The 25,546-nt window shown below is 39.7% G+C and overlaps 4 protein-coding genes across 15 annotated transcripts in view; 2 read left to right on the forward strand and 2 right to left on the reverse strand.

The window, feature by feature from the left end:
- LOC105386815 (rho GTPase-activating protein conundrum) overlaps nt 1-9,416 on the forward strand; it is a 64,801-nt gene extending 55,385 nt beyond the window's left edge. For all 3 annotated transcript variants that reach the window (XM_048633052.1, XM_048633053.1, XM_048633054.1), the window contains 9 exons: nt 2,146-2,270; nt 3,090-3,250; nt 4,667-4,772; nt 5,186-5,288; nt 5,627-5,786; nt 6,251-6,417; nt 7,003-7,180; nt 7,563-7,746; nt 8,104-9,416. In XM_048633052.1, the coding sequence (XP_048489009.1) occupies nt 2,146-2,270; nt 3,090-3,250; nt 4,667-4,772; nt 5,186-5,288; nt 5,627-5,786; nt 6,251-6,417; nt 7,003-7,180; nt 7,563-7,746; nt 8,104-8,278 (1,359 nt within the window). In that variant the 3' untranslated portion in view covers nt 8,279-9,416. The remainder of the gene's footprint in view (nt 1-2,145; nt 2,271-3,089; nt 3,251-4,666; nt 4,773-5,185; nt 5,289-5,626; nt 5,787-6,250; nt 6,418-7,002; nt 7,181-7,562; nt 7,747-8,103) is intronic.
- Nucleotides 9,345-11,643, reverse strand: LOC105386814 (nucleoporin Nup43). The gene is made up of 4 exons (XM_011557455.3): nt 11,118-11,643; nt 10,702-10,876; nt 10,276-10,507; nt 9,345-9,785 (listed from the first exon to the last, which is right to left on the reverse strand). The coding sequence occupies exons 1-4, from the start codon at nt 11,465-11,467 to the stop codon at nt 9,499-9,501; spliced, it is 1,044 nt and encodes a 347-aa protein (XP_011555757.3). The 5' UTR covers nt 11,468-11,643; the 3' UTR covers nt 9,345-9,498.
- A 331-nt stretch (nt 11,644-11,974) lies between these two features.
- Nucleotides 11,975-14,418, forward strand: LOC105382206 (queuosine salvage protein). Of its 4 annotated transcripts, none has more exons than XM_048633547.1 (5): nt 11,975-12,034; nt 12,427-12,549; nt 12,730-12,945; nt 13,170-13,629; nt 13,904-14,418. In XM_048633547.1, the coding sequence occupies exons 2-5, from the start codon at nt 12,442-12,444 to the stop codon at nt 14,134-14,136; spliced, it is 1,017 nt and encodes a 338-aa protein (XP_048489504.1). In that variant the 5' UTR covers nt 11,975-12,034; nt 12,427-12,441; the 3' UTR covers nt 14,137-14,418. The 4 variants fall into 4 exon arrangements, with proteins under 4 accessions (XP_048489504.1, XP_037968343.2, XP_037968344.2 ...); XM_038112415.2 differs by having other exon boundaries at nt 12,008-12,113; nt 13,904-14,417; XM_038112416.2 differs by lacking the exon at nt 11,975-12,034 and adding an exon at nt 12,054-12,166.
- Nucleotides 14,419-14,462: 44 nt separating this feature from the next.
- Nucleotides 14,463-25,546, reverse strand: part of LOC105386820 — a 67,918-nt gene continuing 56,834 nt past the window's right edge. For 4 of the 7 annotated variants that reach the window (XM_048633543.1, XM_038112968.2, XM_038112970.2 and 1 more), the window contains 9 exons: nt 23,139-23,276; nt 22,694-22,808; nt 19,696-20,352; nt 19,367-19,490; nt 18,998-19,038; nt 18,555-18,906; nt 18,130-18,439; nt 16,138-16,779; nt 14,463-15,893 (listed from right to left, as the gene is read on the reverse strand). In XM_048633543.1, the coding sequence (XP_048489500.1) occupies nt 15,597-15,893; nt 16,138-16,779; nt 18,130-18,439; nt 18,555-18,906; nt 18,998-19,038; nt 19,367-19,490; nt 19,696-20,352; nt 22,694-22,808; nt 23,139-23,276 (2,676 nt within the window). In that variant the 3' untranslated portion in view covers nt 14,463-15,596. The remainder of the gene's footprint in view (nt 15,894-16,137; nt 16,780-18,129; nt 18,440-18,554; nt 18,907-18,997; nt 19,039-19,366; nt 19,491-19,695; nt 20,353-22,693; nt 22,809-23,138; nt 23,277-25,546) is intronic. The other 3 variants (XM_038112969.2, XM_048633545.1, XM_038112967.2) reach the window with 2 other exon arrangements.

Here is a 25,546-nt window from a genome sequence, read left to right on the forward strand (position 1 = left end):
CTCATATAAACAGTTTACAGTTTGTTTACTTGCCATTAACAATAATACCTAGTTCTTATGTCGTATCACACGATTACGCAAGACCTAACAAACAGACACACCTCTATTTTAAACGTAAATATGATATTTATCTACTGACCTAGTACTTAGTTAGGTACTTACCTATCTGCCGACTCATGTGAGTGTGTCTACTCCAAAAACGACCATTGTTACTGTTAAAATTTAGTTCTTGGACAGGGAAAGTTAGAGAAACATAAGTTTTGGATACGTAAGTAAGACCATTTCAAATCTACCTCACCATGTGCCTCTCTAGGTTATACCTTACCTACCATAATATGTTACTAAAGACCATCAACAATTTTGTATAACTTAGCACTTGATCATCCCAAGACCCTTCCGTGCGTGTCTATAATGTCTATTGACATTATGAATTCATACAGGGTATAATCATATTCAAAGTCAAGGTTAAGCCTCGGGTACTACTTAATTCCACATCAGTATCGGCCAATGAAGCCTATAATCTCGTGGACACAGCCTAGAACCGGTCGGCAGCACCTTACTGACATACCTAGTTGTCGATCGCTAGAATACCGGATTGAAACACGCACCGGTCCACTTCCGCACTTGCCTAGTAGGGAGTACTACAGGTTTCAGGTTTTTTACAAAAAGCCTAGTAAGGGAAACGGAATAGGCGAAGTAAGATGGTTGGTTGTTCCGATTTCCGTTGATTAACTTCTTGAGCTTATATGAAAGTCATTTAAGCCTGATTTAGAATTAACTAGTTCGCTAAGTTAGAGTAAATAACTAAACGGCCTTATCGTCACTTATCAGTTTTTAAACACTTTCCTTATTTATTAGTTGGATATAAGCTAGTATCAGGAAAGAGTAGGTGTGTTAGGTGAACAGAAATTATGAAATCTAATCGGTGGCCTCTTTCCTACCTACCTATCTACCGATTAAAACAACCTAATTAAACAAAGCATTGCAGTGCAAATGTAAACAAACAGAATACGATAAGTAAAAGCGTTTATCTAATCTGTGATCGTATTAATTACATTGCGTAATTAAATTGCACAAGAATGATTCTGTGGTCTGCTACGCCGCAACTCAGAAATAAGGAAATCAGGCGAAAGACTTTCCCAACAGGAAACATTTCCAAACAACCTCGCGCGCTTTCTTGCTCAGTTTAATACAATAGGAATACTTCGTTTATTAACCATGGTTTATGTTGAAGAATTATCATATTCATGGTGATTAATAATAAGTGGTACTCAACAGCTCTAAAGCCCTGTTTAATGGCTTCCTAGATTGGTAAAACAAAGGTGAGGTTTTAAACACGGATACCAGATTGTGCCAGCGTTTTATGACAGAAAATACAACTAAAAGTTTAATTTTATGTTAGTTACCTAATTAAGATAGGTATAAATGTCCTTCTTTAAATTATTTCGGAGCATTGTACATTCTTATATCGAGCTGACAGCAAGAAATTTTTAATAACTAATGTAAGTACCTAGTTAGTTCATCAGGAGCATAGGTAGGTGATAAACTCCTTTAAAAACTGGTGACAATTAATGCTCAAGATGTTTCCGCTATTAGCACGATTAAACAAGTTGTAACATTAAAATACACGGGTGTTAATGTTAATCATTAGGCATTTCTTCATAACTTGTCGTTTCCGCTTTCTAGTAAAGTGGTTATTGAACATAATGACAGAGTTCCTTGAGACATTAGATATACCTTGGTTGTAATACATTGACTTCTTTGACACTTAACCTATGCTTGTTCACAATTAAATATATTATAGCTACCTGATGGAAGTACCAACTCAACAACGTAAATTACGAAGAGCAAATTAATGTTATTAGCTTTAATGTTAGTGGAAATAATAAGGTGTATTTATTACACTCCATATTGCTAGATTTTTCTTTGTAAGACTTTGCTTTGAAATCTAATTTGCCTCCAGCGGTTTAAGGTATTTTAATCAGGGACATATTTGTCTAATTAATATCATTATTATCAATTGTAATTTCTAATATACCCTTGCTCACGTGCCACTTTTATTATTCTCAGAATAACCTTGGGCATAAATACATTCAGTTTTATTCTCTATATAAGCTGACTAACTCTTCTGCCTCGTTGTTTCAGAACTCGAGTGGCAGCGAGCCGCGGTCCCGCTCGGCGACCCCGGACTCGCTGGACTCGCTGCCCAGCGCCGGCTCCGGCAGTCCCCCGGCCGAGTGGGCCGACCCCGCCACGCCGCCAGACTTCGTGTATGTATTCACTTTAACACCAAATACATACATCACTTCATTGAAAAAACACTACATGAAAAGGTCTTTATAAAATTAAAAAGAAGAGGACCAAGTATAGGTCCCTGTGGCACACCTGCCATTACAAAAAACCCTGTACCGCTAACAACATCAGTAATAATAACAGACAATTAACCACGAGATAATAAACCATAACCCAAATCGCAACAGGTTATTTTTTTCATGAACCTCGAATAATTAAAGGCTACGCACTGGCGAGCCTTCTCGCAGGCTCTTGCGACATCGCCCCTTGACATTTTCAATAATAACGAGGGAAGTTAATTTCCACCGGCTGCTGTTGTTTTACGAAACATCCTTCCAAGTAGATCACAAATGAATGGGTGGCCGACTGGCCAGCGTGCCCCTACACGTAATCTTGCGGTGTGTGATTGCTGATTACTTTGTGATTACCAAACTGTATGATCATGATTCATTAACAAGAAGGCGTGCTATAGCCATTCATCAAACCTTGGTAGGTATGTAAGAATACATAGTTAAGTACCGTAGATGAATTACTAGGTTATAATTATTATACACGGCAGCTATAAAATCAATCTTAACCCTCCTAGCTCTACAAGAATGACTCATTCTATACTGATCTTTAATATTATTACACCCAACACACCTAGGGCAGTTATCGCCTGACGCTAATCTAATAATTTGTGGGGACATCTCATACACGGCCATCCGGCCCCAAACTATTCAGAGTCTGTAATACGGCTATCTGACTGGGTCTTCTTCCCTGTCCGATTTGATCATTATAAATATCTTCGTCCACAGCGACAGTTTCCCGCCAGTAGGAACGCACGCGCCGCTGGCCCGCACGCCCAGCGCCCCCTCCCCGCGCCGCTCGCGCCTCTCCCCGCCCTCGCCCCCGCTGCCCATGCACGAGCTGTTCAAGCCCAACGACCTGCACTGGGCCGATATTGCTACTAATACTGGTGAGTACCGAAATGTTTTGGGTGAGGAGATTCAGAATGTCTAAGGAAATTATGTTAAAAAGTTTTATTGATTTCTTATTTTTATGTAAATATGGCACCAGAAAGACCTTACTTTGAAGCGTCAATATGAATAAATGTAGAATAGAATTCATCGAATGGGCTGTAGGTATAGATTAGACTTTAGAGTGTTAAGTTTAAATAAGCCTTAAGAAGAGGCGTGTCTAAGTTTAGAGTAGATGAGGTGATTATCTTGGTCTTTAACGAGTAGATTAACCACAGCAAATAATAATACTAGGCACAAAATTAAATTTATTTATGTTTAAAAACAACCACTTGTGGTTTTAACACCATGAGTTTAACGAGCAATAAACAGACCTCGTGTAAACAAACACGTGAATGAACCCAGATGTATGTAGTTAGCTGATTAGTGAGCGCAACTACGCGACTTTGTTGCCACTTTGAATTATATCGTTAGCACCTGCGAGTAGACTAGTCATCTGGGTATGGGCTGCAGGATGTGACCATTATCCTGGCATAGTAGATTTAGGTACTAAATAGGTAGAGCTCCACATTGTCCTTAAACATTTACCATCATATCGAGGATAAAGCTGAAGCAACTACGAGATATGCATACAACTGAAAGAGCCCCCCTTATCCGAACGGAGAGTAGTTTGTAAAAATTAAATTTCATCTGAAAATTTTACGATGTAAATGAATTATATTTTTACGATGAATAATTTTTTTTTGAGTTGAGTTTGAGTTTGAGACAACTAGGTAGATTGGTTGGGTGATGTAGGTCATCAGGGTATCTCTACCTTATGTTGCACCTTCGAAAATACTAAGGCCAAGATAAATAGACGAAACTAAGACGGAGTCTTAGCTTAAGCACCTGCTAAGAACACGAATTCACTATCATAGACACTACTTGAGCTCAGACTATGCCACTAAGTTCGCACTCTGACTTAGCCGAGTTCGAGTTCACATTTGTCAAGACTTGGCCCTTGCTTAGCACGTCGTCGAAAGGAATTATTATTCTAAGCTCTCAGGCTATCCACAGACCACATTTATACCAAATTTGCTAAAAAACTACGGAATGAAACCATGACCACACATAAATAAATATATATTTGACGCAGATTTGACATAACAGGTTCTAAGACAGTGACTTAGCCGAGCAAACGCTAAGTAGTGTCTATTTTAGAGACTCATTGCAACTCGACTTAGTTCAGGTGAAGTTGTACTTGGCTTAGCATTAGTTTGAGCAAGTGCTAAGCAACGACTATTTATCTGGGCCTAAGTAATATGTAGATATTGTGTTGGCTGACAATGATGATGTCAAAATCACTCAAGAATCCCGGCCATAGGTAGATCTGAAATTCTTGATGCGAAGGCTGATGTATATGTTATCTGTTTCAGAGGGCATCGAGCTACTAGGTTACCAAAGATACGGGACCGTCCAGGGACCGAGGATAGGGAAGGAACGGATCAACGGATCCATATTGAAGGACAACGACCCCTTCGTGTAAGTACCTTTACTAATGGCATCACATTTAGAAGCGCATTCATTACATTCCAATCTTCAATTTCTAGATAAAGGACCGGAACTGTGTATCCTCTAAATGTCTGTTAGGAGGCACACATTGATTAGTCCGATACCAAAAGCTGTATTTTTAGATACGTTCAAGCTCTAGCGATCAATCGAGATTATAACAGATAACATCACTTTGAACGCAACCTTATGGCTTATGTTATCCTTAACCTTTAACCCTTAATAGGGCTAGACTACTTCTAATTTTTCATTGCCGAATCGATGTGGGCTCCATTATCATCTTGCCCAATTAAGGGTAAAGAGCTGGTAACTGGCTCGGATTCTCTTATTCTTCCTACATCTATTCCCCTATTCGTACTACACTAACAATAAGGGTGACATTGCAGCAAGCACGCGGTGGTGACGCGCGCCAAGAGCGCCGTGTCGCCGCAGCCGCTCAGCTTCGAGCACAAGTTCAACCTCGACCGACAGATGCAAGACCATGAGGAGGTAAATAAATTAAGCACAAATTTGCTGGACCACAACTGGTATTGTGGCTTATCCCATGAAAACCCAAGGTCAAGATTAAATTTGTTTGAACATAAGTTTTCAGTCAGATTGCTCTACATAAATACTAAACTAATCTAGCGCATACAGCTGTACAGCATATTCGTAGAATCACCAACCAACCCAACCCAATATAACTCTGCCTTTACAGCCGGTTCTAAATATTGCTGTCATAATTATCTATAGATTTGCTCAGATAGCATTACTTAATAAAATAATTGTTAACAAAATGCTGCGACGAAAAGAAGAACAAGCCCGGTATTAACCTAGATTATGTACAGGACTGGCCGGAGGCGGGCAGCGCGGTGGACATCGAGAGCGTGCCCGAGTCGCAGCTCAAACGCCTGGCGCCGCTGCTGCTTCTAGAACTTACTACGCTGTTCGACAGATACGGCCTGCCCTTCCACAAGCGGAAACCTACCAAGAAGAAACGGAAAGAAGGTGCGGGAGATTTTGTATGGTTTATAGTGGCCTTATAGTTGTATGTATAAATGGCCTTGATGATGATCGGGGACCATCCTTTCGAGCTGTGGTAGGTCATTTGGATAACACGAATTACCAGGAGAGAGGGCTCGAATCCCGCGATATATATCCAAAATTCTTTGGTGTCTAGTTTGGTGTGGTATGCATGGGTCATAAACCCATGTGTACCATCTCTAACCGTGAAGATGTTGTGAAACCTGCACATCTAAAATCACTCTGAGAGTAGAGGTGAATTTGTGACCTAAGTGGATGGAAGTAATAGAAAAAGGTAAGCTTTGAAATGCTTTAAGAACTTAAGAGAAAATGCACAAAGGTTCCATTCAAAGGATCCATATCCATGAATTACACAACCACAAGGGACAGATTTGCTCACAAAAATCTATAACCATGTTCACTAAACTTGTCTTTCCCTCCCATTCCAGAGGGCAATGTATTCGGCGTGTCCCTCGAGACACTGTTGCGTAAGGACATGATCCTCTGGGAGGAGACGTGGAGCTCCGTGCCGAGCATCGTGCGCGCGCTGGCCGGGGAGCTGCACACGCGGACTAGAGATGAAGGGCTGTTGAGGGTCGCCGGGAACAAGCAGAAGGTAAGCTTGTTGTGAGGACTGTAGGGTTTAGTTTACATCGAGCGGGCTCGGACCAGGGATGAAGGGCTGCTGAGGGTGGCCGGGAACAAGCAGAAGGTAAGCTTGTTGTGAGGACTGCAGGGTTTAGTTTAGTTTGGCTGGGGAGCTGCACACCCGGACTAGAGATGAAGGGCTGCTTAGAGTGGCCGGGAACAAGCAGAAGGTAAGTTTGATACCTCTACGGGACCGACCGAATGACAGAAATATTATAACTTAAGAAATATGCCTGGACTTGTGACAGTGACAAAATTTCCCAACTATTCGGTCAGTACCTATTCAGATAGGTACAGTAGGTATGTATAGACCATGATCATGTTGATATTGCCACCAACTGCTTCCCGTCCTCATAATCAACATGGCTTTTTCAGAATGAAGCTCTATCCTAGAATCTCTATAGCTTCCTCCTCCCACTTTTAATACTAATTGCCCCATTTTCTTCCTGCGTTATATTCTCATCACAAACATGGCTCATTCAGCAAGAAACGGTATCCTACAATCTCTAAAGCCTCCTCCCACGTTCACCTCTAACCACCTTACTCCTTCCAGATCGAAGCCCTCTGCTCGCTGATCGAGCGGCACTGGTACACTGACCGCGAGGCGGTGGCGGCGGCGGCGGCGCGTGCCGGCAGCCACGACCTCGCCGCCGTGTTCAAGCGGCTGCTGAGGGACTTGCCGCACTCGCCGCTCACTAACGACTATATGCGGCTGTTCTATCATACTTATGGTGAGTGTGGTGTCTGTTTCTTAGCGTGCCGGAGACAAACACTAGAACTGGACTAGGGTGGAAGAATTGGCTGGTCAGTCAGATAAGTGGTAGAGTTGAGACGTCAATCCAGGAGGCATCTTTCATGCTACCGGTATATTACCTAACTTGTGACTAAAACTGAAATTGGCTCGCAAGTGCTTCCAGGAGATCTGGTTCTGCGATGACCGATGATAGCTCGCAACATAGGCATCAGTAAAAATGGCCAACCTGCAACTAATATTTCACATCTCTCACAGCTCCTCCTCCTACCAACAGATCATAGTCAACAATCCAACCAAGACTGCCCGACATCAACCAGTCTTTACTCACCAAGACTAACATTCCTCATCTCTCATTCCAGCTCTCACCGGCACCACTCAAGGTAGAGCCCTGAACCTGCTGGTTCTGCTTCTGCCGGCGGAACAACGCGCCACGCTGCGGGAGGTCCTGCGGCTGGTCACGGCCATCGTCGCGCGGAGCGAGGTCAACAAGATGACGGAGCACAATGTCGCCATGATCGTGGCGCCCACGCTGTTCCCGCCCAAGTGAGTTAAATAATGCTATGTTACAACCACTGGCCAATCAACAATCCTTAAGCTGCATCGCTTATCTGCCAAATCAAGTCAAGAAGAGGGCTACTTTTGTAAATCTTCTGACAACAATAGTCCACTGCTAGACAAAGGCCTCTGTAACGAGACTGCCTTCCTCATCCAAAAACTACCGGATAGCACCCACAATAAAAACACCACTTTGCTAGTGGACGTTAGGAGTATGTTAGGACGCAAATGACGATCCCAGCATTTGTTTCACATAAGCAGGAATATTTCTATAGCTGGACATGGTTTCGGCCTCGACAATACAACGCTAGCACATATCTAACCAACTCGTTTCTTTCATTTCAGTCTCCTGATAAAGCAGACGGACAGCCTGGAGACTCAACTGGCTACAGCAGCTAACAGCTGTCACATCACAGAAGCCTTGATGCGCTGGTACGAACAACTGTGGATAGTCCCGCAGTCATTGCTAACAGCAGCGCAAAGAAAACCGCCGCAACACAGAAGAAACCACCACACCTGAGTGGCCAAGGCCAATAGACAGTGAACTGATTTTTAGTCTGTGTGAAAGTGACGTGCAGCCTATTTTCTAAGTTAATCTGTGAACTTTTGGCGGGAACGGCGCCATCTTGTTGATACAGATGTGGAGGGAGTGAAAAGGACTTGGAGTGTGAATTTAATAATTTTATGCAAAAAGCTTCAAGTGGAAGCTTTTTAAAGCATAGCATTATTAATTTCCCACAGTAAATCCAATCAGCGTGAGATCGAAAAGTAATGTAAGGAAGGACCAATAGATTTAATAGTATATTTTACGGTGCTCACATTTTATACAAAGATATATTATTATTACTTTTTTAATGAACAAGTATGTATTATCGATGTGTGATGTATTTCTGTGTAGGTTGTGGCTATGGATGCTGGCTAATTATTTTATCTAAATGAGTTTGTGTGTAAATTGTTTGTGAGATTGTTGCAGCAGCAAGTCACAGGTATGTTTCAGTCAAGTAGTGCTGTGCTTGGTGTTATTAATTATTATTTAACTTAAATAGGTACTTTTATTGAGTGATATGTAATAGAAAAATGCATAAAAATATACTCCGTGTTAATTATATTTTGTTATTGCATTTAGTGTGTGGTAAACAAATAAAATGTGAATGTGATGCCAAATATATTCATCATATTTCTTTCTTAAGTTTATTTTTATTGTAGTGGTATATACCTTTAATTAAGTGATTATTACTCTCGAAATAATTATTCCAGTTATATTTTAAGGCTGAGCCGATGTGAGATGACTTCATCTAAAAAGTTCTTCAAAATTAATAACGACCATATTAAAAATAAAAATTCTGGTGCCATTTTTAAATTAAAGTTACCGTTTCGGCGAAATTGTGTAAAAAATTACAACATGGTACCTTATTTCGATAATGATTAAAGTTACGAATGTATTCCTTCATTAAGTTACTCCAAGTTAAATAATTATTTAGGCTGTAAATTTTATATTTAACATTTTTTTGTATAATATCTTACCAATTACTTTGACTAGACAAGCAAAGACTGACTTGGTGTATTATAAAATGAAATTATATAGCTTAAGGTCTGAAATGTATTGTATTGTACCTCCAATAAATATTATAAACCAATTACAAGTAAGAAAAATCTTTCATTTCAAGAACAAACTCACCCAGACTTATAAAACTTCACATCACAGCGTCAGTCTATTCACTGCACTCAGCAATAATCACATCAATACTTGAAGTTCTTAATTAAATACACAGCTTCATTATCGCAGCCACAGAGAATCCTCCCTCGATCACAGTGCAGTGTGTTGATAGCTTTATGTAGCGTTGGCATCAGAGAGTTCACCATCATATTAGTCTTGTCATCGAGGGGCATGTAGGTGGCTATCTGGTTGTCTGGTCCTTTGCTGCTCTTCGTCATGGACTCCATGTTCCAATCCCAGACCTCTCCGGAGACGGAGCAGGTGAGCAGCTTCTGAGGGTTTTCTGGGTGGAACTGCATTTCTGTTACACCTGGAGAGATAGGAAATGTATGATAGATTTATGAAGGGGAACTCTAAACAAGTAATATTTTACATTCTCATGAAACTCAGCTTATAATTTATTCTGTAGTTAAGACTTCTATTTGACGGTCGAATGGCGTAGTGGTTAGTGGCCCTGACTGCTATGCCGAAGGTCCCGGGTTCGATTCCCGGCTGGGGCAGATATTTGTTTAAAGACAAATATTTGTACTCGGGTCTTGGGTGTTGATATTTATATTTAATATGTATCTATCTATGTATTTGTGTAGATATATCAGCTGTCCGATACCCATAACACAGGCTCTGCCTAGCTTGGGGTCGGATGGCCATGTGTGAAGATGTCCCCACATATTATATTATATATATTATTATATTTACCATGGCTTCCTATAGGTTTACAAATTGATACTTTAGAAAAGTCACAAATAATAAATAATCCTTTAAAAGCATAAGATATGGAAAATAGATATTAAAATACATACCAGCAGAATGTGCATTCAACAGGGAAGTAGGGTAAGAGTTCATGCGCAGGTCCCACACGGCGAGACTGCCAGACTCGCTGCCGGCCAGTATGATGTGCGGCTGTGTCGGGTGATGGATGAGGCATGTGGCCGCTTGCTCGTCACCGGAGAGGAGGAATGAGGCGGTTGGTTTGTTGTTGGTGGAGCGGAGGTCCCAGATCTTCATGTGGCCTCGTAAGTTGCCGGTTATCACCTGGAAAATAGATAAAAGTATTATTGTAGACATACACTAATTCACACCATTTGTATTGATCAATGAGGAGAGGAGAACCATTTCCACCAAAAAGCAATGCTTGTGTGATCCACAGGACTTCTAAGGGAGATTCAGTGTTTTCAATTCTTTGCAGCAGCTTCTATTGATCTAGAAAAGAAAGTAATTGCAATCACCTCATGATGGTTCATGAAGCAGACGGCATGCAGCGTGCAGCTGTCGGCGGCGGTGAATGTCTTGGTGACGTCTCCTCGGCGACAGTTCAGTATGTTGATGTTGCCATCCTCACCAACCGTCACCACGTCCCCCTCCAGGGTGTCTGCTGAGGTGCAGGAGCATGAGTTGTTGGGTCTGGAATAGATAGTTAAATAGATTTAAGGAAACTTATGATAGGTAGATACACTCAGCATCTGTTCCATGTATTACAGTGTTATTGATATGACTAATAAATTGGAGCCTTAGCTCATTGATTGTAAATAAGATCTTCTATCTGAGTTTTAAACTTAGAGTAATTAAAGTTAAAATATAATGTAGAGCACTTAACTACAACAGTTCAATAATTGACATAATTAATACAACCAATTTAACTCACCCATACTTATGTAGATTTTTCCAAGTGTATATTTCTTTCAGCGGTGATTGTTTATCGTAAGCACTGACTTCCAACAATCGGACACTTCCATCGGACGTGGACACGATGATCCGATTGTTCTCCACGAATTTGAGCTCCGTCACGTCTCCGCTGACCTTGTACTCCGAGAGCTGACGAGGATACGTAGCCTCTTCATCTTCACGGCTCTCTAAAGACCAAACTTTGACCGAATTCACATCATCGTCCCAACTGCCGGTGAAAAAGCACTTAGTTTCAACGTATTCTTCTGGTATCCATCGAACTCTGCTTATTTTTTGTGAAACAAATGTGCCTTGAACTTCTAAAGGCATTTTGGGTACTTTATGGAAAGTATTGTAAACAATAAATATCGTTGAAATATTAAAAAATACTTAAAATTTCAGTTTGCTTCGCTTTTTTGGCTCGTTATTTTGATGTTTGATTGAACTTTTTGAGGTTATATTTACGTTCCGTTACACGATTAAAATAATTTATAGATAACATGCATGCATGCACTAGTAAAATAAAATAAAAAGTCTAGTCTTTTCTTTTATCTTATCATGCCAAAATCAATAAATTGTAAATCTCAGAGAAATACACGAACAAATGTGATAGCGGAGCATCAGTTTAAATGTTTAATTTCACTGTATAACGGAATGTCAAAATGTTTGGAAATTCGTTTTTCCGGGTAACGAAATTAAACACATATACCTTCATGACCTTGTATGATCAGCAAAGCATAAGCATAATTAAGATTAAAAGTAGTTATCCAATATAAATTATCCATTCGTAAAAAGGGTTTCTTATAAATATTTATAATTTATTTATTAATAGGTACACGGGTACGTTATGTTTCTGAACGATTCACTGGATTGACCGGCGGATTCAGAAATGTCAAGGTCAGCTGTTTGTTTGTTTTGTTTACAAAGCGCAATACAGAAAGAATAGAAAGAATAGGTACAACAATAACCACACACGGTAACATGTCTTTTATTCTTATAATAAAATACCTAGTAACAGAGAAAAAATAGGTAATTACCTACTGAATACCTAACTATGATTTTATCAAGTGGCGGCTCCTACACCCGTAGTCACTCTAGTGACCGGCCTCTTCAAACTTTATCGTATCGTATCATCATAAACCTTAGGAGGAAAGAGGTGCTTTATGACTCTCTTTAATACAATACCTACTTAATGTATCCTACGAGCTACGAGTCATTGATTTCAGTCACAAGGAGTATGATGTGATCCTACTTCGTTTTTGTACAATATTGTTTGTGTATAATTTCAGTTGACACCGACAAGCATGGTTCGCGAGGGCGTCCTGCCCCCCGCCGAGTCTGGGCAGTACATCGCTGCTCACGCTAAACATGTCCAGATACATGAAGAGGGTCTGGATAAACTTGCTAAAGAGGTAAGAAATTTTAAAGTACCACCAGCTTTATTGTTCTACTAAGTGATCTTTAATCAAATCAAATCAATGTTGATAATTCCATTCTTCAAAACTAAACCAACCTTTCTACTAAACTGTAATTCTTATTTTTATCATATTCACTACACCAACATAACTAGTTCCACTTAACTAAACCCTCAGATGCTATCTTCAATGAAGACAGGCAAGCTTGAAGTCCCAGACACTGGAGCAGACATCATCCATCCATCCCCGGAGCACCCTCGCGCTGCCGACTGGGTCTTCATCACTGATGCCCTCAACTTCTGTTTCTGGACTTACACCGGAGCCGAGAAGTGGACGGTGGATGGACATACAGGGTACTATGCCCTAGAAGCTGCTCTGTATAGAGCTATTAAGGTATTACTTTTTTATTTAACTACAACCATTAAATCAATATACTAAGGGTGGGTTGCACCATTTAACTTTAACTATTAGAAACGTCAAATCCCTTGACGAGAGAGATCAATCTTCAAGAGATTTGACGTTTGTAATAGTTAAAGTTAAATGGTGCAACCCACCCTTAGTAACATACCAACTTAATAAGTACAGATATATTAATTTCTTCAATAATAACATTTCAGGAAGGACAAGACATTACGAATCCAGCATTTTACTCCAAAATCACGGCTGATGAACTAAAACACATCTTTCGAGGGGATAACAAAGTTGAAATACCATTATTTGAAAAACGCCTTTCTGTCTTACACGAAATCGGACCTATACTGCTGCAAAAGTACAACGGAACTTTCGAGACTTGCATAAAAGAAGCAGACAAATCAGCTGTGAAGCTTCTAGAAATTGTCATCGAGCACTTTCCATGCTTCAGAGATGAATCAGAGTATAATGGACAGGCAGTATCATTCTACAAAAGAGCCCAAATTTTGGTATCAGACTTGTGGTACTTCTTTGACCGCACTGGATGGGGGGAGTTCAGGGATATTGACAAGATGACGATGTTTGCCGACTACAGGGTGCCGCAGGTGCTTGTGTACTTCGGAGTGCTGAGTTACACCGGCCAGCTGATGGAGAAGTTGAAGAAAGGTTGGTACTTACCACTTGTGAACTATTCTATGGGCAACTTAATATTATTAAATTATTGTAAGTATTTCACATTTTTTTAATGAAGAAAGAAATCTCGATCCTTTCTCATCGAAAAACATTTTCTGCAATCTGAATATTTTATCAAAGTGGGTAGAAACATATACGAACTGTATACCAAATATACGTACGTCGTACATACCTACTCCGCACACATCCATAGGTATTTAAGTAGTACCTACAGTACAGTTAGAACTAAAACCTAACATTCTTCCAGATGAGCTTCTCCCAAGTGGTTCAGACGAGGAAGTAGAGATCAGAGGCTGTTCCATACACGCCGTGGAGTTGCTCAAGAAGAGAATAGAAGAGAAGATCACGAGCAAAGCAGAAGATAACTCAGAGATCCCCAACTCCAGCCTGATCGACTACTATTTGTGGTGCTACAGGAGAAGGTATAAGGATGCCATGGAGAGTATACCTTTTCATAAGACTTTCGGGATATTCTACTGATTAAGTAGAAAAGGTAAGTTTTATAAGTAAATGTTATACAACTATTGTTTGTAACTTTTAAGTAATACTTACTATATATCCGGATTATGAATGTTTATACATTATGATGTAGAATTCGAGTAGGTACCTACAGTATTTTTATATTCATAAATATATTTTTTACTGTACAACAGTATAATATTTTTAAGATACCTATCGACATCTATAGATGCATAGGTATAGGTATATTATGTATTGTTTAATAATATATTACTTATGTGTTAATACTTACTTACATCTGATGATGATGATGACTTACATAAATATCTAAGTAATAATAAAAGATCTATTGTATTGATGATTTATTTTCCACCATAATTTGCCTTTTTAATGTTTAATTTTCAAATAGTTAACTATACTATTTACAAAATTGTGAGGATTTGATGAACTAAGACCATATATTTTATAACAATCAATCATATAGGTATAATAATTATATATTATTTACTTACGAAATTAATTACACATGAAAGGTAGGTTTCTATGGATAGTTTATATTTTCCGGATAAATGATTTTAAGTAATATTCAGAAGGCACGCCTCTATCTTACATTAATGTATGTATTTAAAATGGACACAACCACTAGAGATAACCGTATATTTTCACCCAACTTAGACAAATTACTATTTATTTACAACTTTGGCATTAGCTAATAATGGCTTACATTTAAAGGTTTATTTTTCTGTTTTCGAATGGCACTAAATATATACAAATTTCACCGTACCATATACCTAATTTTCCTACTAACTACTGCTCAAACTATTAACATTTTATTGTAACTTCACAATATTTTAAACTCATTAATATTAAATTTTTAATGATGAGATGACACATCTGAAATTATGCTATATTATGGTAAGGTATGATTATGATTACTATTGTGTACCGATGAGTATAATAGGTATATAGATAGCCTAACAGGTGCTTAGCACAAAAGGTCGATTTTAATGTGTCATCAGTAGTCATCGTAAAAACCAAATATTAGTTTAACAAAATTCTAAAAGTACCAATCAACTCACAATTTTTCGAAAATAATTTCTGCACTTTATTTCTAAATGTGATTTTCTCAATCGCCCTTTCTCTAATACAAGTTAACAGTTCTGTAACTACATGACTTGTTTAGATTGAAACTAAACATGTTGTAGTTAACATACTGGATTTATGAATAAATAAAATTTAGTGGGATTAATAGTTCAATCACTGAAACATCTGAGCTCAGAAAAGTGTATGGCCACTTGATTTCTCCAATCTTAATCAATACTTATTGACCAGCAACAACATATTATTTTAATACCTACTCGAGGGCATACACAGAAGAGCATACAGAAAACCAAACTTTGGAAACCCTTTTTAAATCTTCTGTATCCTCAATCGTGTCCCCCGTACAATCAGAATCACCTCATTCAACAACAATCACAGACCTACTTGGTGTTAAACTTCGATTTGAGACTCTCAAAGAAGGCCAGTTTAGTCTTCAATGTGCCAGGTTCTGGGAGGGGGCTGCCTGGTCGACTGGACTCCTTCATGATCTCCCCATCAGGCGCGTCGTTGGAGCCACCCGGGGTCTTCAGCGGGGTTGCCATGGATAGTTTCAGCTCTTCCCGGAATTCCCGGGAAATGCTCCGGGCTGTGAGACTGTGCATGTACTGTAGCTTGCTCTGTGGCTTGTCGAGGACACTGTCTTTGCTTTTTCTACGTTTTATGTTCTGGACTGGCGGCTGTGGATAACAGATTTTAGTTTTTATTGTGCCGAAAGAGTAGGTACATAGTTGCACGGACACTGCAGCCGTTTATGATATAAGGACGATTTTTCTTAATCAACTAAAGATCTCTACTTGCTTTGAAATAATCTAGTGCTTTTACTAAAACAAAATCATGTTGCTATCTTTACAAGAACAACAAATACAGTTAACCTGTAAAACACTATCTTATCAAACACTATCTATTCAAATATCCACTAACCTTGACTTCGTCGTTTAAAGTGTCCATGCTCACAAATTTCTTGGCCAACTCCTTCACTTTGGGCAACGCAATCTCCTCAAACTCGTCGATAACACTTAATTTGTTATGGGTTATCGAATTTTCATCACTCATGAATGCTATTTCATCTCCCTCCTCAGTAAGACTAATGTCTTGTGCGTCTGCAATCCCCATCTCATTTTTATCAGGTATATCAATGTTGTCATTGCTGTCAACTTTCTCATCATAAATCTCTGATACGTTATCAACTGGCTTACATTTGACTATCTCCCCAGTTTGAACGTTGTAAATTTTGATCGAGTCTTCTACACTGCTTGTGCTGAGAAACGATTGATCTAGCAAGCTTGTTGGTGATTTAATTTCGTCATCAGTCTTATCGGAGCTTGTGCAGTTGTAGGCTGTTTCAAGTATTTCTTGGAACTTTTTGTCAGTGTCATCGTCTACGATTGCGGGCTTGGCGGAAAACAGAGAGGTCGCATTAACATCATCATATTCAATCAGAATGTCATGCGAGTTGTTGCTATCAGTGATGATTGTGATGGACTGATGAGGTTGGTTCCGGTCAGCAAAATCAGTGTATTGCTCATTAGTTGCAATCTTATTGAATTGTTGAATTAGTAATCCCTGAAAAGCAAATCCTGGGGTTACTTTACGAATATTTTAAAGATGGGTGTTCGATGTGGATGGGGAAGTAAACAGCACTATTAGCGACCTTATTGCCGTCAATTGTGCATAATACAATTAGTTGTACAAATTTTATAAGACTTATCTCCGAGTTAGATTTTTGCAAAAATCGTTAAAGTTATACCTACTCTGTTCAATTCTAAATACCTATTTAGTAGATTGATAATATTAATATGTAGAAAACAATTTGTTTTTCTTGCAATATTTGTTGAAATTGAGGCATAAGGCTATTTATCAGACAATAAATAAAAAAAATGGTACTTATGTATATGCAATGGCGTGAATGTGGATATGTAATTGCTCGATGTGCTATTATGAGATGAAAATCGAAGTGACAAGATCTTTAGTAGTTTAAAAATCTATTTTATTACTTTTTACACGAAAGGGATCCCTTGTTCTATCATCGTTAATGGTCGCTTTCGCATAAAGATAACGAATTACGACCGGCTATAAAAATCCCTTTGTGTCAAATGGCAATATAAAACAAAGTATAAAAGTGGTGATAAAACTAACTAAAGTGAAGTGATGAAGCTATAAGAGGTTTAGTAGAAGCAGAAAGGCAGCCAGTTAATAATTGTTAACACGATAAATAAATAGGTCTTAATCGGTCCCCGTTAGTGGCAAGCTTCAATGCGGTTAGACAAGTTATCGATCGCACAAAATCTTTTACAACACTCACCACTAAATTTTCAGAAGTATACTGTCGTAATACCGAACATACTGAAAAATTTTGATTAGAAGAACACAAAAATCTATATAAGTGCTACAAACTTATTTGATTATTAATGTGCAGGGGTGCTGTTAGTCAGCCAGTCGGTTCATGCCAGGTTTATAACACACTGCAGGCAAATTCTACTGTGTGTAAAACGAAGATATTTAGTTTTTTGATTATAATGCGTTCATTACTGTTTAATTGTAATTTTTCGAAGTTAGTCAGTCTAGTAAATTATTTTCTGAACAAATCTATGTCGGTACTGAACATAGATAAAGTGAATAAGGTACTTTAAAGTAAAGTTGTGAATGGGAATTTAACTTAAAAGGTTTTCGTCACCAAAGATCAGAATGGAAGCTTTTGCTTAACCTGAGACTTCCACCAAAAGTGAAATTAAGTCCAGGCCTCCGCTTGACTTTGCCACAGAAGTCATCACTTCTCATGGTATTGCTGCGCCTAATGTCCGTATAACTCTCGAATAGGTCTTCAGTCATTTCAGGTTTATTCGGTATTTTGAGTCTAACTATATCCTCGTTTTCCACAAAGCCTTCACCGTCACACATAATGTTATCTCTTACGTTGTTTATTTTTGTTTGTTCGACATTTTCATCGGTTCTGTCGGGGTGTTCGAAAATTGGGTTTATAGCGAAATTGGGGCTGGCGTTTCTGGGGCTTAGAACGGCTCGACTGATGTTGTGATGGAGGGCTGATGCTTCGAGGTCGCTCAAGGAACTGCTGGCACTTACAGTCGAAGCGAACTCTGTATCAAAATTATCTAAACTTGTCGCCTTTTGCATCGACGGGAAGGAACTTATGTCGCTGAAACTCTTTTTCTTGCGACCTCCACACGAAGACTTGGCTTCCCTTATGTAATAATCTCTGCCGTAGCTGTAGAGCAAATCACATAGAATTATATAAATATATAGGTACCATTAAATATCGTGCACAACTTGACACGTATATTAAAATGAAATTACATTACTTTTGATTGAAATTAACATACCGTTTGTATTGTGGTACCTCTTCAGCCAAAACGTCTTTTAGAATCCTCGGCGTAGGACTTACAGCACCATTTTGTTTAATACAATTTAGTTCTTTTTCTGTTTCTTCTGATATTCCTTCTTTCTCTGCAAAAACCTCCTCTTCTTTAGAAATGTGTTCTTTAATTTCTACTGTGTCCTTTGTTTTTGTTAAATCAATACTATCATCATATTCTTTAGATCTAGTTATCATGTCAAATATGGAAGAGGTACTTTTCGATGACAATCTTCTTTGAATGGCTTCTGGTGAGTAAGGATTGTTTGGCATTTCTACATAGTTAAGCCACTTCTTACGCTCCCTGTCTGCTATTGAGCCTGAAAATATATTTTCTGTGAATTATTTTTCTAATTAGAGCCAAGTATTATTTAGGTAATTTTCTTTTGCATAATATATAATTGTAATTACCTGGTATTAAGTCATCTTTATCAGTGTCTCTTGTTGGTATTCTGAAAACAAGTAAAGATTATTTGTGAATAGGTTTATAATTTACATAATTATGGTAGCGCACTGAACCTATTGAAATGACAATGCCCCTTTGTGGTCGTGTGAAGGCCATCTTAGTTCATTTAATTCTATGGGCACAAAATTTTTGCAACATACTAAATGCTGTCAAGAGGCTATTAAATTTTGATTTAAAAACCCGTTAAACATATTTTTTATAAACATTAACCCGTTATACATTTATAATGTTCAAAGCTCTGTTTGTGTCTTTCTTTCATCTATTTCTACGTGGTCCTTAATATGACAAAAAAATATTTTTATTATTGTACTAACGTCTGCGGGTAGTCGTCGAAGTGCCTCCGGCGCAGGCTGTCGGCGTATCTCTGCACCGGGACCGTGACCGTCTCCTCGTACTCGCCCTCGCGCTCGTGCCCGTTCAGAGTGTTTTGCGTGAATTCTGTAAAGTAGGAAATGTATGTATATTCAAAAGATTGGCAGATATTTAAACCAGAAACAATAATATTGATGATTATTATTATTTCTGGTTTAAATAAGATTAGTCAAACAGTAGAGGCATACTATATATATATTGAAAAGTGTTCAGATATTAAAACAGCATTAAAAGTAATATGAAACAAAAATAAAGTAAAGCGGTAACTTACCTCTGTTCTGTTGATAGTCATCGTTTTTTACTATGTCCAACTCGTTGTCGTTTTGCGTGTCGTCATTCATTTCGTCAATGACATTATGTATACCATTCAGCAAAGTCCTGTGTATCTCTTCTTTTACAGAAAATTCTGCTTTCTGAAGTGGCCCGCTGTCGATCCCGCACATAATAATAGAGTCTTTAGTATCATTTTCAGCGTTTGTGACTACATTTTGGTTAATTGTATCTACTTTTGGCCCATTGCCACCATCAACTTCGTCGTTCATTGCGTATGTGATTTCTTGTTCTTCATAATCGTTGGCGTCATCAAGGTTAGTCAAGCTGTCTGGCTCAAAATCGTCGACTTCGTCTACTTTAGATTTTCCTCCAATGACATGTTTGGAGTCGAGGACTCGTTTGATATCACTTTGGTATGCTGAGTCGTCTTCGTCAGCATCACTAGCGTTGTCTGACAGGTCTGTAGTGTCATCGGCATCTCTGTCTCCGATCAGAGCTTTGTAGTCAGTGTTAGAGTTCGGTACAAGCATAGGAACCGGTACTGAATGCAGGGTTTTTATTTTCTTCTTCTGGAACAGCCAGTTCTCTTCCCAGGATCCGTCTACGGCTTGTATGTCGCTTCCAGAAACTTCGTCGAAGTCTCTGTCTTCAATGCCTGCAATAAATGGAACCATGATGATTGATTATAATAATAGCTTGTTTCTAGGCGTTTATTTTACTGGGTTTACCCTTGATGGTAGCAAATTGACATTGTTATTAGAACATGATAGTGGAATGTGAATAATAACTATAATTTAGATCACGACAGGCCTGAAGAAAAATTATAGATAGAAAATGTTGTAAACTACAAGCTACGTCTGCAATACTTTGATAATTGTCTTCAGTTTATATCAGACGATTCAAAATGTCTCTTTGTTGTTGTTGCAGTCCTATGGCACCCCAGAGGTGCAGAGGGTCTCCACTAACGTCCGCCACTTCCGCCTATCTTCGGCTGTACTTTTGGCCTCACTCCAGCTTAGTCCAGCGGCTCGCAGCTCGTTTTCGACGCTTCGGCGCCATGTTTGGACAGGGCGTCCCCGGGAGCGCTTGCCATTTGGTGGCCTCCAGTCAAAGGCTATAGTTGCGGCATTCGTAGCTCCTCTCCGTACAGTGTGCCCAATCCATCTCCACTTTCGCTTCGCAATTTCCTTGCCGATGGGAGATTGTCGGCACAGCTTCCACAGATCTTCGTTACGTATTGTCTTCGGCCAGAAAACGCGTAGGATCGACCTGAGGGACTTATTGACGAACACTTGCAGTTTGTTCGTCAGCCCTTTCGTCACTCTCCACGTTTCGCAACCAAAGAGCAATACGGACTTCACGATGGAGTCGAAGAGGGAGATTTATATCCGCCTTGTGAGCACATTCGAGTCCCAAACAGGTTTGAGCTGGGCAAACGCAGCCTTCGCCTTCTTGATCCTGCTCTCTATATCCTCATCTGCTCCTCCCTGACAGGTGACCGTGCTTCCGAGGTAAGTAAATGCATCGACCGAGTCCAGGCGTTGGTCATCAAGTGTTAAGGCGTCCGAGGTTTTAGCCTTGATACGCATATCGACTGTTTTGCGTCGGTTTATTCGCAGACCCATTACTCTGGCTTCCTCCTGCAGGTGTGCGAGTTTCTCTTGTAATAGGTCGAGAGTTGGCGAAATCAGCACGATGTCGTCCGCGTAGTCTAGGTCCTCTAGGACACCTGAAGCCCAGCTTATACCTCTCGGGATAATAACCACGTTCCTCATCACATCGTCAAGGAGAATAACAAATAGGAGCGGTGACAGGAGACATCCCTGCTTGACGCCAGCTGAAATGCGTATTGGGGCCCCAAGCTCTTTTTCGTGTACGACCCTACATGTACTGCCCTCGTATAGCGAGCGTATCACTTGGATGATGCAGGCTGGTATGCCTCTGCGTTGTAGACTTGACCACAACGCGGTCCACTTCACGGTGTCGAAGGCTTTTTCGAAGTCTACAAAGGCCAGAAATAGCTCCGACTGCCATTCGACACATTGCTCAATAAGGACCCGTAGGGTGTTGGTGTGTGTGTGCTCTGTCTATCGCAGCAGCTGCTCGCTCTGGGTGCACAATAGACTGCCATCGCTGGCTCTGAGTGGCTTCCTCGCAGGTCGTGTGCGTCTTCCACTGAGGCGTCGCGTCACGTCGTATAGCGCACGCATGTCCTTGTGGCGAGCGGCTACGTTGGCACGGTCCGCCAACTCGTCTGCGGCTCTGCGGCGGTCTCGACGTGCGGTCCTCTTAATTTGTGAGCGGAGGTTGGCGTATCGGCTTCTCAGGCAAGATGCGTCCGGCTCCACTGCAGACAGTAGTTGGCCCTTGACTTGGTGCCGATCTTCAATTGCCTGCCACAGTTCTTGCGACATGCCTGCCACAGTTCTTGCGACATGTCTCTTTACTTGAAGTATTTTCATAAAAGCCTATTTATAACATAAATCAAAGTACCTACGTACAGAAACTAATTAATGGTAAATCTTGCTGACATTGAAATCAATTCTGAAATTTTACTGTTCAATCACGTTGATATTTTTATTAACTAAACAAAGATCCTTATCGTAGATAGTCGATCATATAAATAATTATGAATTTAGGGTTGTAAATTATGTAAACACGTAAATAACACGATGCATTTTCACCTACTTACTTCGATAGGGCTTTTTGCTAGGGAGGTAGGCCTAAGCTACATCACCGTCGCGCTGGTAACGATCAATATCGAGTCAATAAAAAGTTGCAACGTTTTGAGCCCTACAGCTTATGGTTATGGTTACACATAAGTAATTATCTATCTGTGTAGATATTATATGAGCTGTCCGATACCCATATTACACTGCCTAGTTTGGGGTCGGATGGCCGTGTTTGAGCCTAGTTTGGGGTCGGATGGCCGTGTGTGAGCCTAGTTTTGGGTCGGATAACCGTGTGTGAGATGTCCCTACATATTCTAAACATACCGGTGCCGTGTATGATGTCGCCCCCGAACTCGGGGAAGGGCACGCGGCGCGGCAGCTCCAGCGCCTCCTCCACGCCCTCCCAGTCCGACGCGCCGAGCTCGTCCGACTCGTTGAGCTGTAGGGGATAATAAATATGAATCTTTAGAGTTAGATTAGAGTTTACGTTGCTGTCTGAGTCAAAATAAAAAAAATCTTTCTTTCACAAATTCACACTGAGAGTCAAGGCAGTGCCCTGTCAAGAGTTTGAGCTTTGAGCAGATATAGACGTCTCTAATCTTATTACATAAGACCACCGTTTACCCTCAATCGAAAATAAATAAGCATACCGTGATAATGACGTGGGAAAAATTTATAACCTTTTTTCGTTAATCCTCATTTATTGTGAAACATAAATATGAATCCCACATGGTTTTTAACTCCCAATTGACTATGCAACTCCACTTACCGGCGGCGTGACATCTCGATGCCTGGAGATGAGGGACCTTGGCGACGACCGCTCGGAGGGCGTCGGGCTCGCGCTGGCCGAGTGGATGCCGCTGCTGCGCCCCCCGGACCCCGTCTCCGCCTGGTAGCGCTCTATCACCTGCGGGGTAAGGGTGAAATTGTAAGATAAGGCCATTCAGGCGCTGTGTCGCTCGTAGGGGAATATAGATAGATACATATTTTTTGCACATAAACACAGAAATTACATCGGACGGAAAGAAAAAAAAAGGTAATATTTCAAGATAAAAGCGGCGATTAGACTAATGTAGTGCACTACCTCATGTAGTTTCCTACGTAAGGACAAGGAGTAATCACATGTAGTCATGTAGGACACTACATATCGGAGATTGGCGGGTCCCAACCGTCCGTTCCGTTTTCAGACTTGTTTACAAGTTATGAGCTAAAGTATCCGTTGCGTTATTATAGCCTTTTGATTGGTCGTAAACAAAAGGGGAAAAGGGAACTATAGATAGGACGGTTGCTATTTGCTATAAAACGTCGTAGCATTCGTAGTAAAAAACTAATGGTTAGTAAGTTAGTAGTTTTGCCGATCAAGATCACTCATGTTTTGCTTTCATATGAAACGACATTATAAATATAAAATAAAAATTTCATGATTAATCGGCTTAATTTAAGGCGAAAACAACATGTTAGTTCCAATGATTTCAAAAGGAAGGATAGGCCCTTCAGAACATTTTACTCAAACCTTCTTCATACAAGCAAAATAACTGTTATCTGTCATAATTTGTTTGAACTATGTCAGTGCCTAGCAACTATCTTGACGACGTAACATTGTACGTGCGTTAATAATTTACCATCCCGGACATTGTTTTATTATTTGCAGGCGCCATATCAATAATTTAAGACAAATCCAACTACTAAAATTAAAACTGTTTTGGGCTGTAGACCTGTAGAGCGTCCCATACAAATGGACTAAAAATCACGCTCCAAAACGTAAGTGTGTGCAACAAGAAAATGTTCTCGGAGGATAGTCAACAAAAAATGACGTCCGCACAAGGTTACAGCGCGCGGCCATTGTAAACTTTGGTAGTAAAATAATTATCACTTTATAATGTATTTATTACTTAATTTAATGGTAATTACCGATGATACGATATTCGATGTTTGTTTTTGACCTTCGTATAATGGTTTTTGCAGCCTTTCACAACACAACTACATATTTATCACAAGATTCACAAGACCATCTCTCGGCCACAGACAACTGTCGACTGAGGAGAGTTGGCCCTAAAATTACGATTTTAGGGCCAACGCGCGGGTGCCATTTTTCAGTGGGAGGCCCTGTCCTTACGCTAGTAATATATATGTCAATGGTTAGTTCCTTTCCTGTCAGTATCCATAATTTATGTAAGTACACTTTTTCCCTTAGAAAAGTCGTTGTTAGACATAAAAATTTAGGTACGGCTACTACGCCTAATTCCAATCTGAGCTGTTTCAGACTCTGGTTAAAAATATAACTTCCTATGTTCTCCCCTCATCGGTAATCAAATATGGCGGACTAATATTGGGCACCAATAGACGCATCCTGTAGATTCGTACCTGCCGCTACTGGCAATTATATTAACCTTGACTTTATCACAATATTTAAATCAATAGGTCTAAAATATTTAAAATCACAGCGCAGATTATTTATTTATGTACGCACATAATTTCAATGATAGTGCATGATTGTTAATTAGATTTAGCAATAAGTACTTAGATAGATAATGATTTCGCTACTTCATTACACAGAATCACACTCTTAGATATCTGCTAACTTTAGCAATAATAATTATGAAGCTATAATATTTATATGTACATATATTTTAACTATGTATTTTTTAAAATTATATAATATTTTCATATTTTTCATCTGTTTGTTTCGATATTTCTGTGTCAAGGTACTTTTACTTCCTTGAGACATGATAATGTCAACATTGGCCACTTATCAGCAGCTCCTCTGCTTTAAACAACATAATCAATCGATAGGTATTCATGACCTTAGAGAGTTCAGTAGATTGAGCGATAGTGTCCAATGCAAAGCTAGTATTGCAGGGCTCTTAGTACCTAACATAGTTTTATTTACATATTAAATACATAAATGAAATGGAAAGATGACCTGTGAACCAATCAAACAATACTTCTGTCACCTGCACGGTCGAGCTGCCGCTGGGAAAGTGGTTGACGATGTACTCGAAGAAATTGTACATTTCGCGACTTCGTGACACTCCGTGGGAATACTCAACTGAGAGTTCGTCTCACACGACCGATGGAAAACTATCTACGGACCCACTTGAGAACACATCTTCCATTGCCACTAATACTGCCGTTTACACGACATTAGCGTAAGTGTCGATATGTTTGCAACAACGA

The sequence above is a fragment of the Plutella xylostella genome, chromosome 5 (assembly GCF_932276165.1).
Source record: "Plutella xylostella chromosome 5, ilPluXylo3.1, whole genome shotgun sequence".
Classification (NCBI taxonomy): domain Eukaryota; kingdom Metazoa; phylum Arthropoda; class Insecta; order Lepidoptera; family Plutellidae; genus Plutella; species Plutella xylostella.